At 44.5% G+C, this 20,077-nt stretch overlaps 1 protein-coding gene across 2 annotated transcripts in view; it reads right to left on the bottom strand.

The window, feature by feature from the left end:
- Positions 1–20,077, bottom strand: part of LOC120949947 (nephrin-like) — a 134,677-nt gene that overhangs the window by 45,253 nt on the left and 69,347 nt on the right. For both annotated transcript variants that reach the window (XM_040367595.2, XM_040367597.2), the window contains exons 3-4: positions 8,818–8,950; positions 3,480–3,682 (exon numbers count right to left, since the gene is read on the bottom strand). In XM_040367595.2, coding sequence (XP_040223529.2) covers positions 3,480–3,682; positions 8,818–8,950 — 336 coding nt within the window. The remainder of the gene's footprint in view (positions 1–3,479; positions 3,683–8,817; positions 8,951–20,077) is intronic.

Genomic DNA, 20,077 nt, shown 5'->3' with positions numbered 1-20,077 from the left:
GACGAAGAAAGTGGAGAAAGTTAGTTAGTTAGACATTAATGGTGACAAAATTACGTTTCCGATTACGTTGCCCACCGTCTCAAAGCACAGAAATACATATTTGCTAAAATTGAATTGATGCCGTTTCTGTTGGCCGAGAGTTTGCTTTAATGAATACACGAAGGGAAAACACTTCATCCCGACACGCAACCCTGCACGGTAGCATTTTATTCCCAAGACACATTTCTCCAGCACCATAGAGGAATGAGAAAGGAGTCCATTAAATTCACCAACCCACCATCAATTTCCTTCACACCGAGGAAAAATATTGCTCCAGGAAAAGGAAAACTTTCCCGTGCTCCTTTTATCACACATCCTTGCCCTTTCGCCCATTTGCCATGAAATAATTGTACAGACAGACTTAAAGCTCACTGCAACACGGCCGCCGGATCGTGGTTCAGTTCACACGATCTTACCGGCACTGCTGTTGTTGCAGCGTTGTTTGTGCGGGGAGCTGTGCTTGGGCTGCATGTCTTCTCAAACCTCAAGCTTCTGTCGACCGCAGATAAGGCCAGTCTGCTGTTGCTGGGCGGAACATTTCGGTGACGGTTGGCAGCAATAAATTTACACCACTGCGTGACAAACCTACCCCCGTACCACTCCAGCAACCCTCCGAAAGGTGAACTGCACGATGCCACAACCGCAGCAGTTTGTAGTTTGTGTAGAAATGAAGCAGTTATTTAATGTAAATTGAGTACGCAAACGGATGAAATGGGTGATGAGCAATGAGCTCTACGGGTTGGCAGTCGGGCATCGGGTGACTTGCTGCTACTGTCCTAGCAAACAAACTGATCTCGGTCTGTTTTGCATTACATTAAATGAGTGTTTTAGGGGAGGATTAAAAAAAAGAGCAGCTATCAACTTGTCACAAAATGCAACCAATGTTTAATGTTTCAAGTCCTGTTGCAGCTGTTACAAAGAACAGAAAATGAATGTGGTAAGCTTTATACGTTTTTGTATTTGTTTAAGTATTTATTTAAAAAATTATTTGTAATTCTGTGAAGTATTGTTCAATTTATCATCTTTTATTTAAAAAACACCTTTTCTTTGTAAGATATATGACTTATCTCTTGGTATAAAACATCAAGTACCACTATACGTACATCTTTAGAAACATGTTTTTAAACACCTCACAAACCTCCTTTTTCTAAAGTTAACTTTTACAATCCATTTGTTTAGTTTTTAGTAAATCATACGACTGCTCTAATATATTCCCTTACCTGCATCGTTCTCAACGCCAAAACACACAGGATACCGCTCGAACGGTATTCAACTGCTTCATGCTTCCTCCGAATGCTGGCGCTTCGCCCATCTAAACTTGTGACATCCAATCCGATGCAGCTGTGCATCATCTGGACAGCATATTAACGATGGTATTACACAAACTTCGGCCCGTTCCGCATGCGACAGGCAGGCGGAGATTAAGGAATGCACTTGAAAGCTATCACCGATGCCGACCGACAGAGTAGCATTTGCGAGCAGCAGAGTTAAAATTTTCCATCAATATTCTACCCAAGGCAGACATGTTAAACTTTTCGATTCCTCGGCACGATACGTGCCAGGCAGCAAGTGAGTGAGCAAGGGCGAAAGCACAAGATTGCTGCAGCAGGAACAGCAGCATCAGCTCGTGAACCATATGCAAACTTTCCCAAAGAGGAAAGCGAACAGCTAAGCGAACGTGTGCGGCAAAGTCATGACGTAAGAGAAAATAAATTCAATGAAATAATTGAATAAATCAAACATGCAGAGCGTACTATCGGGTGGGACTTTATCGTTTCGCAACCCGATCCTACCTACTTGCAAGCAAATGCTTCGGTTTGTGGAATTAGATATTAGCATTTCTCAGCATCATTTAACAGTGTTGGCTAGCGGAGAAACACTCCCCCCTAATCAATGTTTAAATACTTTAATTTTCTATACACTCCCCTCAGCATTAAACTGCAGCCAGTGCTATTGCAGCACGTAGCCTGTTTGATTGAACGATGCAAGCTGGTATTGGGATACATGAAAGATTCCCCATCGAAGAATGCAAGCTTCCACCGACCGGGAAGCGCCACCATCGACAAAGAAACGAAAGAGACAAAAGCTCTTTAGCTTTTGTGGGTTTTTTGCTTTCTATTTTCAAACTCAACGCCACTCAAAACTGAAACTGAGGCAATTTTAAATAAGCATTCTCATCACTTACCAAAACTCAGTTGAGCGTACAAATTTGCCCTGGTTAGCTTCTACTGGGATCCTGCTAACTCTCCCTCACCACCCGACCGAGCCCGGCACTGTTGACTTAATTGAATATACCATTTGGTACTTGCACTGAATCGACAATATTTTCGGTTCCGAAGTGGAATGCATCGGTTGGCAGACCGTTTTTTTTAAGAAACTTGTCTTCCCTCCATTCGGTCAAACACGGCACAGCAGAAAACGATAACGGTTGCACTGAAGCCGAAACTGAACGAGCGCAAACGATGACTGTAACTTCTTCAGCATCTTTCCTGCTGCAGTGGCTGTTGTGTTTTTTTCCCCCAAATCTCAAACCCGGCTGTTGAAAGACACTTGAGAACAGTGGTGCATTTTGCAAAGGCGCGTAACGTAACATTCCGGCAGACAAATAAAAAGAAAACGGCAGGGTCAAGGCTTCACCAAAGCGACAAAAACGAAGGACAACTTTTCATACACGCTCCCGAAAATATGCTCGACTTCTTCTCGCACTGCTCGCAGGTTTCCCTTTTTGTGTCAACCCGTCTGCAATGGTTAGCATAAACCTGGAAGCTTGATTTATGTTGCATCTTTTCAAGCCGCTCCCTAGCGAAATGGTGATGCTTTTCACGTTTTTGGTTGCATGTGCATTTCGGGATGTGCATCAGTTCCAGTGGCCCTCTTTTCACTGAGTGGCTCGGCTGGAAATCATTGCCGATGCATACTGCGAACACAAAAACGAGAGCGGTTCCCCGTTTTTTTTTACTACCAACAGGACGGAACATTCTGTGACGGTGCGCTCTATGCGCTTCACCTGCCCGGTGCAATCCATACTGAATGGTACTTCAAAAAACAAGTTCTGAAAGCAGAAAACGGAACAAATCGAGAGACAGGAAGCATGAAGGTGAACATTACAACCAACCCAGTGCGGGATGCGTTCGGGTATCCTTTACTGGTAGCTTCAATGGTTGGGTACCAAGCTGGGTAAAAGTTGCACCACCGGTGGGATGTTCCGGAGGAATAAAAGGTAAAAGTTTCCATTATCACCGTATGACAAATTGGGCAGCTTTGCGCTCAAACGGGTAGATGCAGCTTTGAAGCATTTGTCAAGCACTGTCATTGACGGATTATTTAACGAGCTTTCGTTTTGTTTTTAGGGCACCGGGTGCATTTGCGTGCGCCACCGTTAAAAGTTGCCACCGTACGATTCGGAACCATTGTCGGAAGCGATTCGCGGCCCGACTTACCTATGACAGTCAGCTGGACGCGCGTATTACGCGTGGGACTTTTGTGAAAGTCCACCCGGCACCGGTAGATCCCGCTGTCGGTCGGTTTCGTCTGCAGGATCTCCAGCATGGCCGGCGTTCGGTTCGGGTAAAAGTTGGTCCGCCCGTCGAACGATGAGTTGGAGCTGCGGTGCGATCCTTCCCGTACGTCACGGGCATCAAATCTGTAAAAAAAAGAATGCGAATGAAATGAATAGTTTATGGGTGTTTGTGTGTGTGCAAAATAATGTGATAAAGCTGATACAGAAAGTTCAAAAGCAATCATGGGTTTTTTTATAAAGAAATAGCAATGGAAACACTAGCCTGTATTATATTTAGCTACGCTGCAAACGCTGATGAACGGCAACCAATTGAAGGCGAACAATCACCGCCGGCATCAAAAGCTCCAAAATTGTGTGCGATTACTTTGAAGTTATGCACGGCAAAAAGTTACTTGTACCATAGTTAGTATTCATGAAACCGTACAAGTGGATAGCAATCAACTGAAAAAGCACGTTTCATCACTTACAGCTACGAAAAAGTGGTTCGGAAGCGGCGGCGAGCGACTGTGTCGGATTATGGTGGTGGTTTCCATTCAAGAGAAATAAGAACCACTCGAAATAAAAGAAAGAAAAACACCCAACTGTAACTGTAATAGGAAAATAAAAATAGACAACCCAGCCAACTGTATCTACTGGGAAATGCTGATTAGAACGTATATGGAATCCACCGGAACGTTAAAAACATCACATCACACTAAAAAGACCCCTCAAAACCCTCCACACCAGACTGACGTACCATTCAGGAGCCCGCACTTCGGTGAATTACTTTCCCATTAAAACTTAATCAAAAACACAAATTGAAAATAATGAAAACCACGCTTCGGGTGTAATGCCTGGAAGGGAAAATGTGAAAACCACCTAGGGGAAGAGCGGGAGAGTGTATGTACCGTAAAGTGATGCTAAGAAGAACACCCAAGGAATGTGTAATGGTTGTAATATTTCCGGGAACTTTCACCAAAAATCGCATCACGCCCACGGTCCCGTGTCAATCCAAGGTGTGTGTGTGTGTGGCACGTGGCTTATCGGCAAGGCATGTTCTTTGTCAAACGCTTACGCATTCCATCACCCCTCGCCCAATGAGCAACGGGAAGGGTCGCCTCCTAATCCCGCCAAAAACGACACATCTTACTCCTGCTTATCGCTGCTTTAATGAAGGAAGGAGAAGAGCACAGCTATGGCTTTGAGTACGAAATTATGAGAGAGATTACGTTTCCGACATACGCTCATTTATCATGTAAAGGTGCAGCCAGCTCAAGTGAAGCTACCGAAGGCGAGGGAAGCAGAAACGAACGGCCAGTAATGACGCTTGTCTGCCACAATTTGGATCTTAATGATGTTCTGGGAGCTTTTTAAAAATGGCTTCAAGGGTATGGTTGATATTTTTCGCAGATATGTTTTCTCCTTACAGGGTTTCCCACGATTTATTGGCTAATTCCCATCAGTTTTTGGTGGGTTCCCATATATTTTTGGTGCGTTCCCAAGATTTTTTTATCGTTTTCCAGAATTTTTTAATCCAATTGTATTGATATCCAATCGGAAAATACCAATAAATTATGGGAACGAACCAAAAATCTATGGGATACGACCAAAAATCGTGGGAACGCACCAAAAAATCATGGGAGCTGACCAATAAATCGTGGCAAACCCTGTAAACAAGTGGATTTTTTTTTAATTCTTTGTCTAATTTAGTGGTGCAGTAATTCGGAATTTTTCAGGCAGCTCTTAATCTTCAAGCAGGAAGGTTAAATAATCAAGGTTTCACACAAATTAGAAGAGAAAGCAACATTATTGCACAAACAAGGCAAACATTTCCCAGTCAGAGTGGATGCAATTTGTGTCTTTTTCTGTGCAAGAGGCGCTTGCAAATGCCAGCGTTTTGGATACGGAATCGCGGATTGGCTCGTCTTTTTTGGCCTTGCTCGTCGAGCTGATGACCGAGGTGGAATCGAATACCGTGGGAAACGTTTATAGAGCAAGAGTGTAATCTTGCACTAACTTCGATTGGGGGTATTGCTGGCCTGAGAAACACTAGAATACGAGTGATCCGCTTGTTTGAAACTAGTGAATTGATTTCGACATCAGTTTAAGCTTTATTTATAACGGAGATGCGGTGAAAGTTGTCGCAAATTTAGCATCCCGATGTTTGTCAAATGGGGGCTTTCGCTGAGTTTGCTAGATTGGGTTTTTTCTTCTTCAATTCTACCTTACGGGTGTCTGTGTATCGCTAACATTGCATTGTGGATGCGCACTAGCTTTCTCCTGTTTATGGCCTGGGTTTAGGGAAGCTCTCAGTTTCTATCCATAAATGGGTTCTGAGTAAAACACAAATAGGTGTGCTCTGCTGGCTTAAATCTCAGCAGTTAGCAGTAAATCTGCTACAGTGGTAATATCCTGAAAGACGCTAGAATGTCGATATTTTCCAGCATATACTGTGTATTGGTAAAATAACAATTTAGAATTTCTAAAAGAAAAAACCGGTCTCGTAGTATAGTCGTCAACTCGTACGACTTAACAACATGCCCGTCACGGGTTCGATCCCCAAATATACCGTGCCGCCATACGTAGGATTGACTATCCTGCTATGGGGGGAAATCAATGAGTCACTGAAAGCCAAAGCCCACTAGTGGTACAGGCAGGCCTTGACCAACAACGGTTGTTGAGCCAAAGAAGAAGAAAAGAAAAGACTCTGTGCCATCCTTTTCTAGTGATGTATTGGCTCCAGTTCATAGAAGTGTCACCAGAACACGATACCGAGCACATTCATAAAAGGTAGAACAAGGAACGTCTTAGCTTACACTAAGCTTTAACAATTCTTGCCATTTTACATTGCTGGGATGGATTCTAGTAAATACTTCCATATTCAAGAACTTTTCATCCAGAGCAAAGGAAAATATTCCATAATCAATTGATTTGATCACATGAATATGTCACGATTGCATGATTCGTCAAACACCATGCCTTGGTTCATATTGAAGATTGGTTCACATTGAACCCATTCAACCAAAGGACCTCGAATATCTACGACGTATAATCGTCAGATCTCAGTAAATTTCTACTCCTGGAGTAGAAGTAGACACCCTCACACCATTCACCATGCTGAAACGGTTGGTTTTTCGTTTGTACATTTCTCATCATCTATTTTTTGCCCCTCCCCAGTTATGCTTCCTGTGCAACGACCAGAAAATCGGATAAAAATGAATTTAAATCCTTTCCGCAGGGTGGAAAATGGTATCCGTACAGAGGCAAAACATACTAGCCCGGTGCTTTGCGAAACATCCGTAAACCGCTTGCCGCTGGCTTGGGTGACCTTATTGGCTGTAGGTGATGTTTGAGTCTTGTGAAGGGGACAAGGGTGGTCGGTTCCATATAAAAATATGGAAAAAATAAATAAATATCAAAATCCCTCCAAACAAATCCTGATCTCCAGCGCCAGTGGGCGGGAAACTCTTCTATCTTGGTAGACCCAAATAGTCTGCACGGTTCAAAACTCGGCGTGGCGGCTAGATAGCAACGGCAAGATAAGCTTGCTTTTATGACACCGTATCCGTTTAGCGCTATTCATCTACGGATGGTTGTGGTTTTTCTCAAAAGCAGCAACTGTAGAAAATGTCTCTATTGTCACTGTTTTGGTCTTCTTATGCTAAGGTTTATTAAATACATTTGTGTTTAAATAAATTGTTGATACAATGAATGGGGAGATCATACAAATCTCGGAACATTTACAAAGTAATAATTCTTCACATAAACTATATTTAAGATAAAGATGGACATAATTTCATATTTTTATTTGAAAACAGTTTTCAGCTTTACTACTTTTTATTGGTATTGGTGGCTAAGAGCAACGCAGATAAGTTCAATGGAAAGAACACAACAAAGCACATCGACTCTTATCTGCTCTCCAGGAAATGTGCTAGGAACGCTCATATTTTCCCCATGGGCTTAAGCACGGGGAAGTGGGCCTTATTTGGCCTGGTGGCCTGCCTATTGCCACTGTACCCCACAAACCCATCCACACACGATCACCATTATGTTGCAGTGTAGCCCAAAGGCGACCGATATAATTTCATTCTTTTGGGTTTCCTTTGGTTTTGTTTCTGACCAACCCTTGCCCATCCTTTCTTCGCGCTCAGTTTACTGCCGCCCAGCACCGAATGGTCGAGGTCAGTGCGGCGACAGGCCACACTCGGTGTACGCCGTGCGGTGCGCGACTGCCGAGCGGAAACCGGATGTAGCATGAATAAACTGAAGGAAGCAAATAAAAAATTATCGTTATTTATTTATTATTTCTGCTTCACTGCTGCTGAACGGGTGATTGTGTGGCGAGGCGGGTATATAAGAGGCGATTTCCCACGGGCAAAAGATTGGTCTCTTGGCGAGTGTCCGGCTCGGGCCACTTCACATCATGAACGGCTTTCGGGGAGCTGGGTGTTCTGGCTCATGCCTAAACCATCGGTCCCCTGCATCCCATCGGTTGACGGAAATGAAATCGATCGACAAAAAAAATCTACCCACACACACACATACACACACACAAAGACAGCAGGGCAACATTACGCGGACACAGACAGACGGTGCTTTCCGTTATCCGATCGTACAGAAAATTGCTAGAAAACAATCCGGATTGTGCGCCTGTCCAGTTACGAACAGTACACGGAGACGGGCAGATGATACTTGATGCGGAAAAGTACCGGAAATGAGAACAACAATAAAGCGGGAGTGATTTCAGAAAGATAATACGGCTTGCCAACGTCAAGCTTTTCGAATTGTTTTACCGAAATAGAAATGAAAATAGTGTACAGTGTAGCGGACATTCGCTATTGCCTAGGCAGAGTTGAAAAGCAAACGAATTTGCAGAATAATGTTTTGCTAACCGATATCAAATGTTTTCTAATGAATTTAATGGTTTTTTTTTATAAAGTAGTAACTGTTTATGTTACCATTCTATCGAATATATGCCATTGGAACGACTTGAACGAAATACATCTAACTAACAAGTGAAAATAACCATGTTCGTGTCGTGTAAAGCGCAACACCACTCCCCATGCTTAATCGGATAGACGTTCCTAGAAAACCACAGTTCGCCCGACCAATAAGCAGCACTTTTGTCACCCTTAATTAAGACACTAACGTGACTAGCAACGGCAAGCTGTAAACAATTTATTGCCACTCCTTCGAAACCAGGTGACAGGGGTGTTGCACCCACAGCAACACAGTAGTGCCGCAGCCGAACAGTGTGAAACGGGTAGCACTTTACTTACGTGTAGAACGGGATCGTCTGGGCACCCTTGTACCAGATCACCAGTATCGCCCGGTCACCGCTAATTGGCGACGTGATGTTGCACTCCAGCTGGCCCACCGTACCCTGGACTGCTTCGGAAAGATGCAGCGGCGCTGGAATGATTAGCAAAGAAAAGAAGAAAAAAAAAACAACGATTAGTCGGAACCGGTGAAACAAACGCGCTAAAGGAAATTGGCGGTGGCATCGAAAAAGACAGTAAATTAAATTTATCGCCCAACCTTTCCAACAGTTTTGCATCAATTCTGGGAAGCACTTTTACGAGACATTTTTTCGTTGTTGTTGTTGTTGCAGCTACTTTTAAAATACTTTATACTTTACTTCATTTTGCACTTTGGAGCTCTTCTTTAGAGGGGGTTTGAATGGGTTCTGGTGCAACGAGAACGAAGGCGATAAGCGAATTTACGTGAGATTTCACCCGAACACGTGAAATGGAGGGTAACCATTGCAGAAGTACGAAGAAGCATATCCTCCGGTTCGACATAGGAATGAAACGATATGAAACGATAATGTAGCCAGACTTCACTAGCAAGCTTACAAAGGGTGTGTCATTGTGAGAAGGAATGGCAACACGATAGCTTTACACGATAGCATTGCCCCTTCAGTCGAGTAATATTGAGCAGCAACAATTATATTGAACGAGATTGCAACAGTCACACGGTTTAAAGTATGTAAGTGGATGAAAAAAGGCAAATAAATATTACATCAAACTTGGGGAATGTAAAAATTGCAAACATGCGAAGATAAGATTTATTTAAGTCACGTTCAAGAAATTAAAAAAAAGTCAAATAATTGCGATCGTTTTTGTTTTTTTTAAATGAATTTCCTTAAATTTGATATTTTTTTACTGAGCAATAATTTAAATACAAATATTTATAAGTAATGCATGAAATATAACAAAAAGATTTTTGAGAGTATGTCGAAGTTATTGCAAAATGGTACTGATTACAAACAAATTGAACCGACAAATCAAATTGCCAATTAAGCTAGGATGCTTCGAGTTAGGAATTGATTGAGATAGAAATTAATTCCAGTATTGAACGCAAAACATCAAAAGTTACACAGACCATTGTGCACAAGGTACTAACATGCATAAAGATTGGATTATGTAAGCGCATCTGAAGAAAAGCTTTCATTCGTATGGTATCACTCATGATTCTTTGTTCCACCGTCTGCTTGCAATTCAATTCAATTTAATCACTTAATATACTTTTCATTTTATCAAAGTCAACGAGTTTACTGGTTAGCAATAGCAATCACTAACCATGTGCTATCCTTATCGCTTGCAGCTATTAAAAGCCTTAAAACAATCCAAGCACGTATGGTTCGTATCACTAATGAATAGCTGATTTGTTACTGTCACAGAGTGCATGATAATACGAATATGATGAAAAGACGATACAGTATGAATCGTTTTTGGGCCTAAAGGCAAAGATCAAAGTGTAGTAGGCTGGATTATCGAAAAATCCTGGTACACTATTGTAGACGTATTGATTGTGTGTATTGTGGACGTATTGGAGAAGGTTCAACTTAAGATCATAAGTAGTCATATTCCATATGTTTCGTTCATCTCGCTCTATAAAGCTTTCCTTTTTATATTAATCTATGAGTCACTCATTGGACAATGTTGAAATAAGAACATGATAATGATTCAACTCTATACCTTAAACTAATGTTGCTACCAGTGGACTCTACCTGCTTCCTTTACAAATTTTCTTGACGATAGAAATAACGCCACTGGCGACACAACACAATCCCAGACCCAGACCGTCACCGTCATACCGACGGATGATTAATTGGCATGATGAAAAATCTTTCCACACTGTCACCACACTATTACAATAGTGGTGGCTCTTCCTCACTAGCGAGGAGCGAGTAAGCGAAACGACTGTCAATAGCAGTTTCCATTTGCTTCAAAACCACCGAAAAGACTGGTCTCATCATCGCCAAGCTATCATCATCATCATCATCATTCGTCGTCGAGTTAAACCTTTTTGGGCAGGCCCATATTAACATACCCTGCGCTGTTCCGAAACCTGCCGGTGACAAATTATAAATCACTGAGCCCTACCGCACCCCTTCCCGCACCTCCCATGGCCATGCCTGAAGAACGGTTGTTGAATTTTTGATAGTGAAATACTGATGACTTTCGATTTATTACTCGCCGTCTGTGGGCCGCGGCGTCTGGCTGGCGATACAGATACAGCGCACGCTTTCGGTTTGTTTTGGTCCAAACGATCGACCTCCTACCTCGAGCTCGATGGATGCAAATTTCACACCCAATTCCGCCGCGCCTGCTGGATTTGAATTTGAAATATTTGACCGAAAACGCTGTTTGACAAGTAAAGTGTTAAACATTTGGCCCCGCCGTGCTGCCGAGGGGCCTGTGAACGGGGAATGGTGAAAAGAGGAGAGGTGGAAGGAAGAGACCCGCTTCTGATCTGATCATGCGTGGCTACAGTTGAATTGTGAAATGGACGACCGAGCTGCTCCGCGGCAGTTCACGGACCGCCACCCAACCCAGCCCAGCCCTCCACCGTGATTCGTTTAGGCAGCACAGCTGGATGCCAACGAAGCAACATCATTCATCATTTCCACTTATGTTTGATTGAAAATTTATGATACACAACCTTCCGTCAAGGGACCGGGACGTACCCAACCGGTCGACGGGCAGCAACGATGCAAACAGTAAACCTTTCGAACCAACGCGTGCTTGCTTTGCTGTGAGCTGTGGGTTCCGGGGGAAGCATCGAAGGCTGAAGTTTCGATACTCTGGCCGCTCGGTAAGGTTTGTGCCGAACTTCTTCGAGGGGGTTTGTGGGGCGGGGCCTACCCCTTGGGGAACATCTCAATGACATGTGTCACACATATATATTGCGTTTCACGACGAACGATTTCGGCAAGCTTGGACGTGTGAGCACACCGAGCTCGACGGGCAAAGTCCTAAACTGTTGTGACAACTGCTCACACACGCCAGTTCGCCCAGTTTGCAGCGGTGCTTTACGTACGGTGGCAAACGATTTTATAACTTTTTCGATTGCTATCAAATACACATCGGCACAGTGGAGTGGACGGGTTCTTTTTTTATTTTGTTGCCGCTTGCTTCAACCAGCTGCCAGATAGTTCGAAGAAGCATTCCTTCGTCTGTAGTGTGCCGGAACGTAAGCGTAAGCATGATCGATCGAGCGGCACAAACGACCACCCCACAAACGGTATAAAAATTCGTTCGTTTATTTATTTATTTTATGTTACTGTACGGGGTACCTCGACTCTCAAGTACATTCATGAAATTTTGCCCAATACATCCTACACCCGACGTTGCTGGCAAAATGATACACACCGATTACGTGACGGTGTGGATGTGAAGGTTGTTTTTTTCTCTTCTTCTTCGATTCGCTCTAGCAAACCGGAAGAAACCTCAATGTGAATATAAGCTCCCCGTGCGATCGTTTTGGTGTACAGTGAATCCTTTTAGCGAGTTATTCCACCAGAACGCACAAATGTGTGCGTGCAAAAAATAACCCCCCTTTTACGAGCATTCGATCGAATTTGCGGTGGTCATGTGAGAGTAAAAATAACTGTCAAACTTCTTTAAACGTGTGAATGCGATTGAAGAGCATGTTTGAGTGCAGAGAAATGGGATCTTTTTTGTTTTGTTTATTCCTTTTCCCTGCCACAGTTGCAAGTTACGAGCACTTTCATCCCACGATCGGTTCACGGCCAGCGGTGATATTATTTACGACCCACCACAGAACAGCCCCACGCAACTCGTAATCGCCGCCGGAAGATCGTTCTTTGAAGCGTTATTTTCACACCGGCATCCGGTTGTTCTCCTCCGGCAAGCAATTATGGGACTTTTTGTCGTTGTTGTTGTTGTTGTTGTTGATCCAACCCATCGGACGTCACACCATTGGACGGCAGGACGGAGATTAGGGGATTTTGTTTCCGTGGAACATATTATTTCTATGTTACTTGTGTTCTGTTTTTTGCTTTCTTGTGCCGTTGCTTAGCCCCCGCAATGTGGTCGCTATTTTTGTTTTCGGCATCAATGCTGGCAGTGGTCCCGCTATCGAAGGGAGACAATTTCTTCAATACCAGAGCACTGTGTTGGCCATTAAGTGTCATTTTGTTGTTTTGATCTTAGCCGAATGGTTCTCGGCTGGCAATAAAAATGGCCGACGAACGGTAATAAAACTGGCTCAAGTTTCCATGCCGAGAGACGGCGGCCAGTTCGGGCAAGGGGTGCATGGGTGGAAGGAAATCATACATAAAAATCGTTCCACTGCTAGCTTTATTGGAAACACTGTTCCTGAAACTGGCAAAACAAAAGCAGCAGTAGAAGAAACAAACGCAAGCACGTGACAATGCCGAACAGACTAGCCAACAAGCAAACCCCAAAAATGGTAAGAAAGGAACGTAGAAAACAGTGGAAGTGTCGTAAAGAATTTATTTCCCAACCCGAAAGGTGGTTGATCCTTGGCCCGTGTTCGCTCAATAACAACGTGGCAGCGCGGACCGTGTTTTTTTTCTTCCACGAGCGTCTCCACTGGGAATGGAGACGCCTGGTCGTCGGTAAGGTAAGCCCGTGGCAATGCATCAGGTAGCGGGGCGCTGTAGGTGTGAATAGGTGAAACCCATTTACGGAACGACATTTAAACGACACAAGATTTGCCCCTCCACCTGCGTCACACCTTGGCGGTGGAAGTACGGGCGTCCAGTGGGAAGGACGATTTGAAAAGCGCTTTTATGTGTGCATTTCGTGTGGGGCAGTTTCGCCTTTCGGGACTGCTGCTACGGCAAAACGGGCGCATTTTGTGCGGTGGATGTTGTAACTGCAAGCGCCATTGAACAGCACATGTTCGGCAAAGGGGGTATGTTACAGTGGATGGAATCCGTCGGTAGGATTTATATATTAAGAGCAATTTGATTGTGCCAGTTTTAACCCCTCCATTACGGGTGATTGATATATTGCTTTTTTATTATTTTTCGCTGTATTGAATTTAATGATCATTCCCGTAGGAATGCTTTTATCGTTATCGTTCTAGGAATCCTGTATGGATTGTTTAAAACGCGCTATTCTCGGAATGTAACTATTTAACAGACGCGTGTTACAAACGTTCTTTTTTTGGCATAACAATTGCATGGAATGGGAATGGAATAGCAATTGCAATTAGCGTAACTGATGTTCCTAAGTGTTTGACGGTGCTATATAATATTGAACCTTATAAATTAATCACAAATCAATTATTTGCACGTAGTGTTCACATCATTGCAATTATCGAGAGCAACTGGTAGAAGAAACTAAGTAATTATAACAACATATTTAGCAGGAACCATTTATGTTACCTCAACAACACCATTAACTTGATTCCCCTATGAACATTGTGCTCAAACATTTCATACATCCGACAAAAGCTTACGACAAATGCAAACGACTGCTCGTACTACGTCCAACGCCCTATCTAAATCGCAATCGAAGGTAATCGTGAACCGTAACGACAAACATCGCCTATTCGCGAGCACAATTCTTGCTTTGTTTCCCCTTTTGATCCGTTCCAGCCCTACACCGGCGAAGTAATTCAATGGCCCGTCGAATAGACATCGAAGCATAGCGGTTTGATCGTACGCCACCGCGCACAAGCTCATCGTGGATCACCTAAACCACACACGTGTGGTCTTCCCAAACCATGCCTTAATCCCATCCTTAGAACGAGCTCGAGAAACCCATCCCAGGGACATTGTGGAATCGTTTGACCTCGAGGGAAAACACGCCACACGGGAGGACAAACCCAGCCAGGATGTGCCACCGTATCACGCCCGACTGTAATGCGAGCAGTGTCAGTCCTCAAACAGGCCAAGACTTTACCGTTCGGTGGTTCCGTGTACCGAGATAGTTCGTAATCGCATCCACGATGATCAAATTTGGCTGTGGACTGCATCCCACATTATGCACCGGTGCCGGTAGGCGGTAGCTGCAAGCATGTGGCGCTTGCGGACACGGGAACGTGCACGAAGACGGCTCGAACAAAGCGCACGTACCCGCCCGATAAGAGCAACCATGTTTTCGGGGAAACATTGTCAGGGCGTGTGTGGCAGAGTTTCTTCTCTTGCTTCCCTTCTCTTTCCACACACATTCCAGGTCCAGGTGCGCTATGCGCGCGCCCGAAAGCGGCTTGCCAAGGACGCGCAACCGATGCCCGATGTCGCTGTCGTCTAAGTAGTGGACAAACAATCGACGTGGCCACATCGTATCCTCCTTTATGCTGTCGATAGGGCCCTGTTACCCCGTGATTGTCGTCGGTACGTTCCCCTTTTCTCCGGTCGATGATACACCACAAATGCAGCCACATCAGTGGCGACGGACGCGTGGAAGAAATGGGGACAGGCAGGATGAGACTAAACGAAAATTTCGTTTGTTCTTGCCCAGCGACACAATTACTTCCGCCCGTCCAAAAGGGACCACCGGTTCGCCGCTCGCTAGGCTTTGTCGGTGGACAGTTCACGGAAGCACAAGCGAGCGGATGGGCAAATAATGATGCTATGGTGCTTCTCCCGCCCACCAGCCAGGCTGATTCGCGTTTGATCACGGATTGTTACGGATCAATAACGGTGTCAAACAGATTTGATGCTAAACCGGATATCCATCCATCCACTTAGGCGGTCGTTCGTTGGGTGGATCATGAGCATGACAACGATGCCGTTGAGGACCAGCGATTCCACTTCAATCACGCGCTGTTGGAGAGGCTTGTTCACTGGTAATGACGTCACCGGGCACTGTGTGTCTCCAGGTCATACCTTTGCCAACGCTGCTCTTTCCACTTTGAAGTAAAACACGGCCACTAAGTGTCATTGCTGAGACGGTGGTTCATCTAAAAGCCAATATTTATCTCTAAAGTAAAATATTCACTTTCAACTTTGAATAGTCCTTGTAACACTGTTCATATTATTAACAGCTTACCACAAGATTCCTGGCAAGAAGTTACACCACTGTAAAAATTGAGCGATTTTGATACATTTAAACGAGAAAAGCTTACAAGCTTTACAATGGGGAAGTAATAACCACCCTCGGTCACGTTTTTTTGTTGCTTCCAGTGCGTTACACACGCCTCTCTGCACAGTACTTAAGCAAACAAAACGAGGGTCCATAAAACAAAATGTCACACAAAACGAACCGTAATCCTTTGTAATATTCCCATGCGCACCTAAATTGGATTAAATCGTAGGTTCGATTTTTCTGGCCACCCGCTTGCACGATCGGAATCTAGCCACGAACAGCACGTAAAGCCTACATTATTACCATGTCACACCATACCACATGCACACAGCGCCCATTGCCCTCATCGACTTTGAGCCTTCGTAATGAAACCAAATCCTGCCCACGCCGCATCGCTTCCTTCACGAGCTGCCGTCACTTTGTCACGAGGTTAGCTTCCGACACTCACACGCACATACACAGGCACGAGCAAACGCTTGTTTACTGTCACCGGTATTGAACCGGGTACCGCTTCGCTTGCTGGCACCCGAAGCATTCCCGTAAGCTGCTTGCACTGCACGCACCAAACGGTACGGTTTACGGGACGGGCCAAAAGTGGTAGAAAATGTTAAATGTCATGTAAAGCAATAAAATTCAATTTGACACCCATAAAAGAGGGAATGGGAGGGCTCGAGGGGGGGGACGAAAAAGAACAAGCACACAACAGCACCCAAAAGAGGGAAGGCCGTGTAGGAAGCGTATGTTACGTCGGCCAGACACTTCGGCCCAGTTCAAACCGAAAGGTACGACTTTCAACAGCTTCGATCCGACATCGGTGGTCAAAGGTCTTACTTCCCACTCTCCCCTTTCGTGTGTGTGTGTGTGTTTGTGTGTTTGTTACGGGGGTAACGTAAGCCCGTACTGGAGCATATTTTCTTCCACCCCGGCCGCTGTCTACGGGCTACGCTTCCGCGTAAATCGGTTCCGGAATGCCCATTGGCTGAGTGTTGCGGTGGGTTGCTCTGGGTAGTTGGGATTTATAGTAACGGCATCCCTTGCACCCACGCGTTCGTAATGCTCTTAAACGGGGGAAAAAAAATCCGACAGTGGCCCACGCTGCGGGTGGAATACAGAGTCTCAAGAGTCAACCATGCGCACAGAACGACGGAACGGAAATGGAAATAATCTCCGAAAATGTAACAGTCATCGACCAAAGACGCGAAACCTTCGCCGACCTTTGACCGCTTCCAGCTAATGGGATTTCTTATGCATGGTTCGGGTTTTGAAAAAGGGTTTTTCGGGGGGGGCTTTGTTGCGTGCTTTGTGGCTTCCTGGTAGCTTCGTGGGCGCTAGTGTTGGTTAAGAGCTTACAATCAAACGCTGCATGACTTTTGTCGACCTTTTAATGTCGTATAAATATTAACTTTTAAATAACGACTAGAACTACACAAAGGAAGCGCTGTAATGAGGATGGAATAGTCATTAACAGGATCGCTTTACCACACACCACATGGCTATCAACAATGCAATTTGAACGGATTTGTACTGAGCATTGATTGCACATAGCTATTCAATTTGCTGTACGATATCACATTGGAACAGTTCATTTAACTGCCTGATGCTAAATAAGCCATCATTCATACAGCTTCGTTGAATAATTGATGCAAAGCAAACGATAAAGCAAAAATAATTCAATCCATGCTAACATTCCACAGTAAAACCCTACCATCCATTTGTTATTAAACTGACCACCGACAAAAACTCACCGAACACATAAAGTGTCAGCAATGCATAAAAATAAGTGCAACCTTTTGTAAGATAAAAGGTTTTGGATCGTGCAATCAGCGGGCAGCCATTTTGCTAACACATTGTCACAAGCGGTTGCCGTGTAGCAACAAAAACCGCCCTCAAACCTCTCTCCCAAACGGGGAAAAAAGTGGCCAACGAACACAGTAGTAACCGAGATTGGCATCCATTTACCATTCACTGATTCTGATTGCACAAATTAAAGTGCTTGGTAGTAAGGGCAAAAAAGAGCAAACATACACACACACACACACTTCATGCACCCTCATCCATGGCTCCACGGTGCACAGATTGCTATCCTATTGCGTCGACCAAGCGTCGACAAAACAAGTGAAAAAACAAGAACAAAAAAAAACCCCATCCACCAACAAATCGACGTGCATGGAAGGCACGAATGAATGGATTGCTGTCGTGGATAGTGTAAAAAACTAAAATAGCACCCCGGATCGCTTACCTGTGGCTTTGTGTCGGTGGCCCGGCATTGTGCGTCGGTTCGGTTTTCGGAATCGATTGGTGCACAGTTCGGTCCCGGCAAAAATGGCCCATCCATCTTTTGCCATCGGTTGTTCTAGGGCTATTTTTACGACAACTCTCGCCACCGACACGTGTGAAGCATTTGAAAGCAACAGTTCACAGAGTGTTTTTTGTTGTTTTTAAAGGATCTTGAAACAGTCAGCTTTGGTGAGTGCTTTAAGGGTGATTCTTTCCATATTTCTCTGTTAGTCAGTGTTTGCGATGTTTCAACATCTAACCATGGTTGAATAAAAACATACCATGTACATAGAAAGTATATTGTACAAGCCTTTTCTATCTCCTGCTATATTCGTCTAAAAAAAGAGTACCATATATACTGGGTGGCACCGAGTGGCACATCCGAAACATCTCAGTAATAATAAAGCTCCTGCATCATCCGAAACGAAACATCAAAACAGCAATCCAATGCGAACGATGCCATGTCTCTGCCACCGAAAATGATGTTCGTTGCTGTTATTTCGTTCTATTTCATATTTTTTATATTACCTACAGCACCAAATCAAACATGGCGTGCATCGTCTCATATCGATCGTGACCATATTTCCAATGCATGAGAAATACATTATGAATGATAACGTTCGCTTCCTGCGCTAGCGCATGGGTATCGGTGAAGGCGAAACTAAGGGCAAACGCGGTGGGCGCATTCTAGATGCTGTATCAGGTGTTGAGATGAAGCAAATAGATCTGCCAGAAAGCCACGCAAAACGTAGCGGTATAACACATCTGGCGAATAATTTACTAGATGAAATTGTGCAAGATTGGCAAACAGTGCAATGTACGATGTATTAAAAAAAACACTGCCTTTAAGGTTCGTTGCGCACTGGTTCGAATCTATTATTGCTGAAATACTTGCCATAGTCTTAATGATTCAAGTTTGGTAATGATTTACGCAACAATCTTATAGCTCATCATGACACCGACGCAAGAATCAACACAAAATTAAGCCGGCACTTGAATCTCACCCACCAACGTGTTTGTGTGCCACAAAAGTTACGCTTTTGCGCTCCACCGTACGACTAGCTGAAAGATTCAACCCGTAAAAGCCTACAGCAAACTTTTGTCACCTTCGTGGCGGTGGGATTGCTATGCTGCGGAAAGTTCAAATCTTGCGTCGGTTTGCGTGCTTGTTGTTGTTCGTCAACCGATAACATCGTGATTCTTCGCGCCTGCTCGGTCGGAGATGTTGCCTCTGTCAGCCCGCTGGCGGATGCAGCCGCACGCAGCCACATCAAGCAGACAGTGGCCAGGAACGGCCAAGGAGCAAATTTTACGCAACAACGCGCACCAACGTGTTTAGGCAGCGAGGCAGCACTGACGTGGTCTGGCAAACGGTACGAGGTAGATCCCTTCAGCACACGTCACCTTTCCAACGGGACAGAAAGCTCCATACATACGCATGTATCCGTCTCAGTGTTGGCAAACACGAATCACCGAATCCGGGAAGCTGCCGGAAGGTAAACGTGAAAACTTCCCGCCTGACGATGGCGACGTTTGATGGTGAGATTCTGGGCGCTCGACCTGGTATATGTGTTTGTGTGTATGACTAGTGTTTGTTTGGAGTGCAAAGAAAAGAGCCTGAAGGCTCCCCCTCCCCCCCCCCCCTCCACTTAGGAAGTCCCCAAACACGTGTCAGGAAGTTAGTTTCTAGCATAATTTCAGTACGTTCGTGTTTGGTGCCGCATGCTGGAGAGGAAGGTTCACCAATCGTTCCGTTTGTATTTGTAGGCCGGCCCGGATGAAGGTAAAAACAATAAACTACGCCATTGTGCAGGCCACAACGATGCTTGTCTTTCGATGCACTGTCGGTAAGCGTTTAGCTTAGATGGAATGGTTTCCTTCGTTGGCTGAGTTTCTTCTTCTATGTTTGAAAAAAAAAAGAAGAAGGCATTTGCTCATTTTGAAATAAGTT

The sequence above is a fragment of the Anopheles coluzzii genome, chromosome 2 (genome assembly GCF_943734685.1).
Source record: "Anopheles coluzzii chromosome 2, AcolN3, whole genome shotgun sequence".
NCBI classification, from domain to species: domain Eukaryota; kingdom Metazoa; phylum Arthropoda; class Insecta; order Diptera; family Culicidae; genus Anopheles; species Anopheles coluzzii.
The sequence above is the reverse complement of the archived record's forward strand: the minus strand, read 5'-3'. Positions and strand labels throughout refer to the sequence as shown.